Source organism: Micropterus salmoides, unplaced genomic scaffold (assembly GCF_014851395.1).
Source record: "Micropterus salmoides isolate LMB-PRFRI ecotype aquatic unplaced genomic scaffold, ASM1485139v1 Ms_hic_scaffold_6, whole genome shotgun sequence".
NCBI classification, from domain to species: domain Eukaryota; kingdom Metazoa; phylum Chordata; class Actinopteri; order Centrarchiformes; family Centrarchidae; genus Micropterus; species Micropterus salmoides.
In genome coordinates, this window is record NW_024044348.1 from 13,099,659 (window position 1) to 13,109,734 (window position 10,076).

General features: G+C 36.7%; 1 protein-coding gene across 1 annotated transcript; it reads right to left on the minus strand.

Moving 5' to 3' along the window:
* Positions 1-1,737: 1,737 nt before the first annotated feature.
* On the minus strand, positions 1,738-6,039 carry psmd14 (proteasome 26S subunit, non-ATPase 14). Its single transcript, XM_038702027.1, has 11 exons — positions 5,892-6,039; positions 4,738-4,793; positions 4,272-4,343; positions 4,036-4,155; positions 3,797-3,867; positions 3,420-3,570; positions 3,155-3,262; positions 2,789-2,863; positions 2,573-2,698; positions 2,389-2,451; positions 1,738-1,914 (listed from the first exon to the last, which is right to left on the minus strand). The coding sequence occupies exons 2-11, from the start codon at positions 4,783-4,785 to the stop codon at positions 1,816-1,818; spliced, it is 933 nt and encodes a 310-aa protein (XP_038557955.1). The 5' UTR covers positions 4,786-4,793; positions 5,892-6,039; the 3' UTR covers positions 1,738-1,815.
* Between the last annotated feature and the right edge of the window lie 4,037 nt (positions 6,040-10,076).

Here is a 10,076-nt window from a genome sequence, read left to right on the forward strand (position 1 = left end):
GCTCAGTTGGAAAAGCTATTGCTGATAATCTGTAAATGCTCCATATGGATGTGTATATCCTTTTCAATCAAAGTGTTCATCCAGGTAATTTGTAAACTACACTGTTAGTGCAGCATCTTCTGTTCAGACTGAACAGATCCAGATGTCCATCTCGGGTTCATGTCCTTCCCATTCCACTTGCTCATCCTTTCTGAAAGCAAAAGATTACAAAAGCTGCAATTCCGTGGAAATATTTAATATATAATATTTAATAATATTTAATTTAATTCCTCTTTCATGTCCTCACTGCATATGAATCACTTCTGAACTTGATGTCTGTCTATTGTCTATTACAGATGCAAACTTAAGAATAGCTAAACCAGAGTTCACTCTTGCTCATCAGCCTTTTTTTTTTTTTTTTTTTAAACTCAAACAGGTCAAAAGGTGTCTTCATACAGTGAGTCAGCAGTGGTTTCAAGGTGGAGTTTACAGTGGACACAGCTGAGAGGATATCAAGTTTGTTGTTTTATATTTTGGCAGTGTTGATTGCCCTTGCAGCATGCCTTGAAAACTGTTGCCAATATCTACAACACTGTCAATCCTAAAAAGTCAGTTTAACTATGATGCTTTAACAATGCCTGGGTTGAAATGTATAAAATCTTCAACTGAGACCAAGGCTGTTGTGTGAGAATGAAGTAAGTTACTGTGATTTGATGTCGTCCATCTTGACCACAACTTTTAGGTGGTCTGAAACCTGTAACTCTTCCACCATCTAGTGTTTAAATTGAGTATTACATCAATATAACTAAAGGCTACACTAATGCAGCACCTTCAATCACCTTTAAAGACGTAGTATTGTGCATTTTGGCTTTTCCTCTCTCCTTTATCGAGTTATATACCTTTTTTGTGCATTTTGTGCAGGTTTGCAATATGAAAAAGCCCAAAGTCCACCCAAAACGGAGTTCCCATCTCCCACAGAAAACTGCTCTGAACTCCAGAGTCCAGCAGCTTCCCTTAATGCGCCAAGCGGCTAGTCCGACACGCCCTCAAAACCACCACACACCTCTCCTCTCCCTTCCAAACACTACTACTACCCTCAGGCAGTCAATGGCCATAAAGTCGTTACTGTGATGTAGAGACAGAGCTCAGTTAAAACTTTATGGATAGATTAATTACTCACCACTCTGAAACTCTTGCTCCAGTCCATGTTGCTTAACAGGGGATTTACAGTTGAACCTAAGCCTTGTTTACCGGCTTCTCACTGACTCGCCCTTCTCTGCTGCTGACTGGCTAGTAGTCCTTAACTAGGAACTGCGCATGTGCAACTCCCAAGCTAGAAAACAAGATGCATCATTGCTTAGCTAAAACGAAGCGTTGAACACATGTTGAAAAAAGGACCCGCAGTTATGTGCAGTATAACAAAAATATGGTATTTTTTGAAAATTAAACCATGTAAACCTGTTCTGGTACAACACCTAAATAATGAGCATAAAACCACCTCTTTAAAATGACCTGCCCTATTATTTTGCATTTATTAGAACAGAAAAACAGCAAAATAAAGCAATTTCCCCCCTTAAAAAAACACTATATATAAATGTTTAGTAAAACGGATATTTGTTAATGAGGCATATCTAGAATATTAACACAGGAGAAAAGTGTAAAACAAAATGTAGAAATACAATACTCAAAGAGCCACAAAGTTACATGCACTGCTGCATACAGTACCGCCCATGCTGTCCAACTCAAACCAAGCCAATGTTTTCATTTCATACATACATTTATTTTATATAAAAGAAAACAAGGGTTGCAATATTCACAGTTATACACACAGGGCCATCACTGGAAAACTACGGTATCCAACATGGCAGCTAGGCACTGAACAATGTTGGATGTCATTAAAACATCTACGTGCTCCTCCAAGTGCCTCTTGGGATCCTGTTTGAAGAACAGAAAATTAGAGAATGTGACAAAAAAAAAACATCAATAATGATATGTAATGAAGACGCTTTAAACAAATGCAATTTCTGTTTTCACAAAATCAGAAAGAGCTTTATTGCCAAGTAGTTTTTGCACGTACAAGGAATTTGCTTTGGTGATCAGGTGCTACATGTAGACAAACATACAGTGTACATAAATAAATTTAGATATATATATATAAATAGGTTTGACTTGTGCAGACGTATTGCAACAAAAAAGTCTTTGGAAACTTTAATGCCAAGTTACCCAAATCTCTACTTGTATACATTATCTGCTTCTGCACAATCTGACTCTAATCAAATGTACTCCGTTTACCTCTAATCAACACCTATGATGAACACTAACCTCCATGTAAACAATTTGCATCTTATAAAAATAAAACAATCTGTACACAGAAGTGTTTTTATCTGAAGCGTGACATTTCATTTTTACCTGCTTTCCAACATTCTTGATTGCCAGCTGCTCTGGGGTCATTTTGTCCTCTTCTTCAACAGCCTGATGTGGAAACACAGAGTCTTAGTATTTGTACAATACAGGGATTTTGTTGGTTACAACTGTTTTTTAAAGTAAGAATACTTAAAAAAAAGGAGGAGGAGTTCTAAAAAGTTGTACAAACCTTATTGTAGTTCTTAGCCAGCTCCAGCATTTCCTTGACAATGGTCTCATTGAGCTTGCAGTGCTCACTGTAGTCCTGCAGGGTCAGACCCTCCATCCAGCTCTTCTTATGTAGGTTCAAAAGCATCTGAAAATTATTATTAATAAAAGTTATGTTTCTCATTTTCTATTAAATACACCCAAATAAAATAATTCCGTGATAAAAGCATTCTCAAACCTTTTGCTCCAGCTCGTTTTTCCTGTAATTGATAGTGATGGAGTAGTAGTGTCTGTTAAGTCCATGGATCAGAGCCTGAAATAATGAGAAACCTAAAGTTACATAAATGAAGTAATAACATGCACAAACTGTAGAGCAAAATCCCAACCATTAGAATTAATATTACGAGTATAACAGAATTGAGTCACATTAACATGGTTTTCATAATAAGAAAATTGTGCGTTTTCTCTCATTATAAAAAATGGCCTCTGGTACAATTTGACAACTAACAGCTAGTCAATTTCTGCAGATTCTCAAACAACAATTAGGATGAAACTTTTGTTCATTTTCATGGGAACACAAGTAGACATGTGTACAGTGTGTTACCTGGATTGAGGGTTTGTTCAGATGACCCAGGTTGGATGTGGTTTGTCTTGGTTCATGACCCAACACCATCATGTTGGCGTTGATCAGTCTGAAGGCATCAATAACAACCTGTAGAAGACAGGGGGACACATGAAATCATTCTACTAAATTTCAAGTTATTTCTAATTCACTTTGGATTCACAATTAATAGCAGATTGTGTATAATTCTCTTAAAATGAGAGCTACCGAGACACAACATTCTTCTGAGGCAGCCACACATTTTTACCTTTCCTTTGACGCTCTGAATAGGATCAACCACCACTGCGACGGCACGCTCTGACAGGGCCTCAAAGCTCTGCTGTGTGTTGATGTCCACGCCAGACAACCAACAGCCAAAACCAGGGTGACTGTGGTACCATCCCACCACCATCTCTGGTCTGATAAGAAATATGGGTGAAGAAGAAAGTCTCAATTTGGCCTAGAAATGTGTAGTTCAGTCATCAGAAACTCAGCCCTGAATTTACACATATATTGTTAGCTAACACGAAAATTGGCAGAATTACTTTTATATACGTTGAGTTTCAAGAATCTATTGGTCAACATAGACAAACACTGACCAGCTATTTAAAATGTTGCAACTACGGATATATATTAAAGTTTTACCTGCCGGTCTGCTTCAGCATGTCCAACATCTTGGCCTGGAATACGGGGTCCACTGCTTCAACACTTACACCCTGTGAGGTAGAAAATTGTCATTTAATAATGGGCAAAAACTTGCTATATATATTTTTGTAAAATTGTCAAAATCAGAATACATACAATGCATTTACTACAAGTATACTACTAGTCAGCTTTATTAATAATGTTCTAGGTGCATTTGTGATATTACGTGAAATACATACTGTTCCTGACTGGGGCATGGCAAACACATCGATCACTCGCACTGTGTAGTCATCAACAAATTCTCCCAGCATCAATCCCATGACCTCCATTGGTACACCAGCACGGCCATGCTTCAGCATCTAATGAACAGCAAATACATGAGAGAGAATTCACAGCGTTAAGTGTTACTTTAAATTTAAAAAATGATTTTAACCACATTGAAAGGAGATGTTCAGTGCAGATGATGTGTGATCACCTTGAGCAGGGCCAGAGAGGAGATGTACACCTGCTCTGCTGTGTCCACAGCAGGTGCATCTGTTGGGGGGCCCTGAGGAGTCAAAGCAGTTTATTAGTTCAGGCCTTTCAAGCACTCAGGTTTACCATTACAATCCAACTTTTAATCCCATGGTATGCTACATTAAGACTCTGGGCTTGACATGAGATTTCAACCAACCAAATATTTTTTTAAATCTTATATCTAATAGGATTTTAAAAGTATTCACATAGATCTATTTATAAGTTTAAATAGATTGTAGGATATAAACTTGAAAACAGTTTGGTGTAGGTAAAAGGCGAGTGGTTTTGTGTAAGGGGTTTGGTGTGAATAAGTTTAGGGTAAGAATCTAGGAGGGACTTTCATTTCTACCTCCAGGGATGCTAGGGACCATTAGAAAACCATTGTTTATGTTCTTTATCAATGGACAATTCAATCTCTGTGTTACCTGGCCAAGCCCTGGCATTCCACCTCCGAGCCTCAGCAGCCGGTCCATATCAGGATCTGTTAAAACAGATGTAATAATATCATTATCTTACTTCAAATTACACACCTAACCAGCAACCTCTATAGCTATCAGACTGATATATTTAATTTATAAAGTCCTTTATAAGATCAGAATCACATACATTTGCGACAATTTTTGGACAAATTCAGTACAAAGTCTAAAAATAAAACAAATACTTATGGCACAAGTAACACAAGTAGTGAGCTTCACAGTTTTCTTTCGGGACGTGGAGCCTTTTAATCTGTCAAGAAGCCAACTGGAACCCTTTCACTTGCGCAAACTTCTTCAAGATCATTAAGCTCAATAAATGCCAATCACTTTCCTTTAAGATAAGAAAAACTTTAAGTATGTTGCTTAATGACATGATTGACAAGCTTGTGTTCTTGTAATACACGGTGCTCAGGATTTGTATGTGTAACTTAAGTTACATGCTATGATGTGTTTTGATTTCTCTTTACAGGTAAGCTTGACAGCTGTGTTGACCTAAAACAGGTCCTTTCCCCAGCTAGTAAGGGTAGCACAAACACTGGTTAACTGTTAATGGATTAACAACTTTTAGGTTTAAAGTTAAGGAAGCATTAATTTAACATTTAACATGTTCTGCTTTAGAAGCAGACTGACCTAAATCTGTGCTGAAAATATGACCTACACTAACATACTGAAAATTATGTTAATTTCGTGTATTTTGTGTTCAGTTTAGGACATTATGGGTGTATTTGAGGACCCCATGAAAACCTAAATAAAATGTAAGTTAGCAACGGCATCGCTAGTTACCCTCAGCTAGCTTATTTACCCTAGTCACGTAACGTTAAACACAGCATAAAGAGCCGGATAACCAAACACGCATCGATCTTTCATTCATTAACATTTACCGTGTTTTAGATATAATAACGAAAGGGAAATCAACGTTTGCATTCACATACATTAATCTATTAACTACAAGTTAACGTTACCGAACCGTTAGCGTGCTGTTAGCTTACTCATGCTAAGACTCGCAAAAGAAAAGCACCAACACAAAATTACCACCGACTCCATCTCCGCGTATGTTATGAACGCTAAGTTACTGTCTGTGTTGAAGCTGTCAGTGTACGTACCTGTTGTCAAATATTTCGTATGTTCAGAAAACCCTGTTTTTTTTCTGTGCAATCGAAAGACACCGACAGGCTACAATGAATCAGCCAGAATTGTCTTTTTTTTTAAACAACTTCCGTCGCACTGATGACGTCTTTTGTTGTAGCCATAGACTGCAGCCCGACAGGCAAGTTGAATTTCAATTGAGACACAAGAGGGCGCTATAGTCATAGTACACTGCTAGTGACCTCCTATTACTAACAAAACTGGCCTACTACTACTACTTATACTACTACTACTACAAATAATAATAATAATAATAAATATGCATACCTCTCTTGGGTATGTAATTGATGTAACTGACCCTTGTATGTCTAATCTACAGTAAAATTATACCAAATTCTATTTGAAAGATTAACACTAAGCTACTTACATTTATTAATTTAGTTGACGCTTTTATCCAAAGCAACTTACAATTGCATCAGAGCTCTGGAGCAACTAGGGGTTAAGTGTCTTGGTGAGGGACACATTGATAGATGTATCACAGTGGGGGATTGAACCTGGGTCTCGCACTCCAAAGGCAGGCATCTTATCCACTGCACTATCACCACCCCAGTGAATTATTATATCACTGCTTCTGCCTGTCAGTTCTCTGCAAATAGGCGCTTGTGAAGTACAAATTCTTTATTACAGAGGTTTTTAAAGATGAATGTAAATGTTTTAAATGAGCGGGCATTCCATAGAGTATTATATTTGCATGAAGGCTGGTTTTTACAGGTGCTGTTGCTGTTGCATATGTAAAATGGTAGATGTTTTGATTGTATTATTGTCGTTTTATGTCTGTACTGTCAGACTTGCTGTCCTGCTGCCTTTCTTGACCAGGGCACGCTTGAAAAAGAAATTTATCTCACTGGATCCTCCCCTGGTTGAATAAAGGTTAAATAAAAAAAAAAGTGTTTTTAAAAAGTACAGTTTCATATCATTGAGCTGAGCAATATTTACAATTTTGACTGTGGGAATATTTTTAAATGGATGATGTTTTTTTAAGAAATGAAAGTGTTTTTACATAAACAGCTTCTGAAAGTAAAATAGTCTGTGCTGTTTACATTTTATCTTCATATTTATATTGGTGTTCTTGGAAAATATCAAATCTGGACCTTCCCTTAAGGTTGTATGCTTATGTTGGGTTTATGTCTGCTAATTTACTTCTTTTTGCCAAACATGCTTTCATCTTTGTACCTGCTATTGAGAGTATGTACTGCATGTCTAAAGTGAAAACACCTTTATACAGTATATAGATACATAAAATTTGCTTTCTTTTCAAAAGTGTGTAAGTGGATTTTTAAGAGACTGGTGGTAAAACTAACGTTACATGTCATCATAATTTTTAAATCATATAATTTAGGTAATTAGTTATTTATTTTCAAATTAAATTGAATGTAAAGATGCACCCTGACCTTGCCTTTTAGCACATACAACACTGGCGTCATCTTGATAAAAACACAACACTGACACACTACATCTTCTCTTTTAATACTAAAAAGAATGAAAGTGACCGTGATATTTGTGTGGTTTCTCATATTTCAACATCCAAGCATTTCATTATTCCCTGAGGAGCCACAAACTCTGACCCAAACCACACCAACACTGGGGTTGTGAAAAAGCTTCTCTGTTTGGTTTCATGTATTCGTGCTGGACAATCAGTCCAGCAGAACGACTCACACAATCTCACCCAGCAATGTTACTGGCCACGCTGGGCAGCCAGGCAGGTCGGTGTCATGCTGAGGCCATCAAAATCTCAAATTCCTTAATTCCTCAGTGGATGAGGAAGGGCCAGATAATCATCCACATTCTTCACTCCCTCCTTCTCCACCCCCTCAGGACCTCTTGCTACCTCGACACAATTCAATACACTCAGCAGTCTTAACCAGGATGTGCATCCTTATGATGAGTTAAAAAGCCTTTGAGATGCAGCCTGAGTTAATCTATGCTAGTAAGGTATAAATCCCTTATGTTGTTGCTTCAGTTTTTATCTTAAACAGTTTGAATGCAATCTTCTATAATGGCACAATAATGGCACGTTAGCAGGTATACATTCACCATTAAAGAATCTGAAATAAGCTTGACCAGTCAAGACAATACAGGAAACAAACCATTTTTTCCCTTCGAAGTGGGCCAAGTTATCTCATTGACTTCACCTTTGCTTGCGATTGATTGACAACTTTCCAGTAGTTCAATTTGAAACCCCAAACAGGCAGAATTCACATCTAAAGCTCTGCGATAAATTACCCAGAAAAATGATGGATAAATGAGACAAAGGCTACAGATTAATTGAGCACTTGGATATTTGATATATTTGAAGCAGAGCAGGTCAAAAATAAAAAAGTTGTAAGTAAGTATAGTTGATTTAGATTTAAATCCTGTATGAAATCTCACCTGTCACCAAAAGGCCAGTTTATAGCACATTTGATGTAATGAATTAATAGATTAATAACTACCAAACTAACAACAAGAAAGAATAACAAAATCAACTACAAACAGTATCGCAGCTGATCATTCAGATGGCAATGATTGGACTTTTCAAGGAACATCAGATGTAGCTTGTAACACGACACCAGCATGAAACCTTAATCCTACCAGCAGAGGAAATAAGGGAGAGAAATTTGATGCTTTAAGAGCTTCCCTGCACCCTGATGGGATTTGGATTTAGCTTCGCTTTATAAATCTCCAGCAGGACCTGCAGCAGGATGGCTGCTAGTGGCAAGCACTGCTATGTGCCGTTAAGTATGTGAATATAAATTGAGAGCAATTAGATACATGTGAAAGGCAAATGTGTACCTAGACAGCTAGTTCCAACACCTGTGGGTCAACATATGTTGTTTATTTGCTGCATCTTTACAAATCTGTCCACTTGAGTTGTCTGAATTTATATACATGTTGTTTATAGTTGTTAAGATGCACATCATACAATACTTTGAAGTCTGTGGTTTAATTTTCCTGGGCACCTTTGTTGCACATCACCCCCACCCCATGCACCAAAAATACTTCAAAAAGGAATGTATAACATCACACTTAATTTTATGTCTGTTTCCCAGAGGCTTTTACATGGAAAATACATGACAAAAAGATCCAGGTCAAATACTTTAGATACAAAAGGTAAAACAAAGGCTTACAATGACACTTTTATTCATTCATATTTGTTACCCCTTATGGTAACAAATAGTTTTTTCTCCTGAGTAGATTTAAGGCTGGAAATATCATCTTACTCCACTCTGTCTGACGGTATCACACATTTCTTGAACCTGTGTGTTCGAGCTCTACATTGAAGCTTTATAATGTTTAGGGAAATATTCATAGTCAAGATGCCATATTTTATTTTATATATGTATGTATATTTTGTATGTAGATGTCCATCAAATGGAACTCTTCAACGTGACCCATGCATCGTTTGAAACAAGCTTCCCACAAAATACAGACAACATATTTAGTATATTTGGATATATTGTAATCTCCACTACAGTCTAAAATAAAGTGTTTGAGAAAAGTTTGGCTGCACAGCACACTTACAGAAGAGTGGCTTAGTGACATTTGAGGGGTTAATGAATTGTATGATAATGTTGTGTTACTTTATAGTAACATATTATGCCAAGTAAATTTTATTTGCATTTTTAAAAAGACACATAATTGCACAAAAGTGCACACAGTCAGGGCCTGAGTCAATGTCCCTCCATTGCACATTTAGCATATTTTATAATTATTCATTTATTTCACTGTTAAATAATATTTTCTGTACATTTTAAATTCAAAATACTTTCAAATCCATTTGCACACAGCCAGGAATATGTTTCTGGTGTAGAGAAACCGGGTCTTTGTAGGACTTCTGATTTACCAACTCAAACGTGTCTGTAGTACTGAAAACTGTCAGGTCTAGAAAGTTGGTATCAAATCTTTGGTCAGATTCATAGGCGTGTTCACTTTTATCTTTCATGGGTCAAAAGATCAAAAGATGGTTATATTCGGCAGAGTAAGGTTTTGTGTAGATACTAATATCCTTGATTAATTTATTTGTGTTGGCCATTACATATTATTATTATTGTATATTCAAATAAAGGTATATCAAGTCTAAACATATTGGTCAATCTGTAAAATAGTCACAATTCATTGTAGTCTAATCTAAAAAAATAAATAAAAAATCAGAAGACATGATC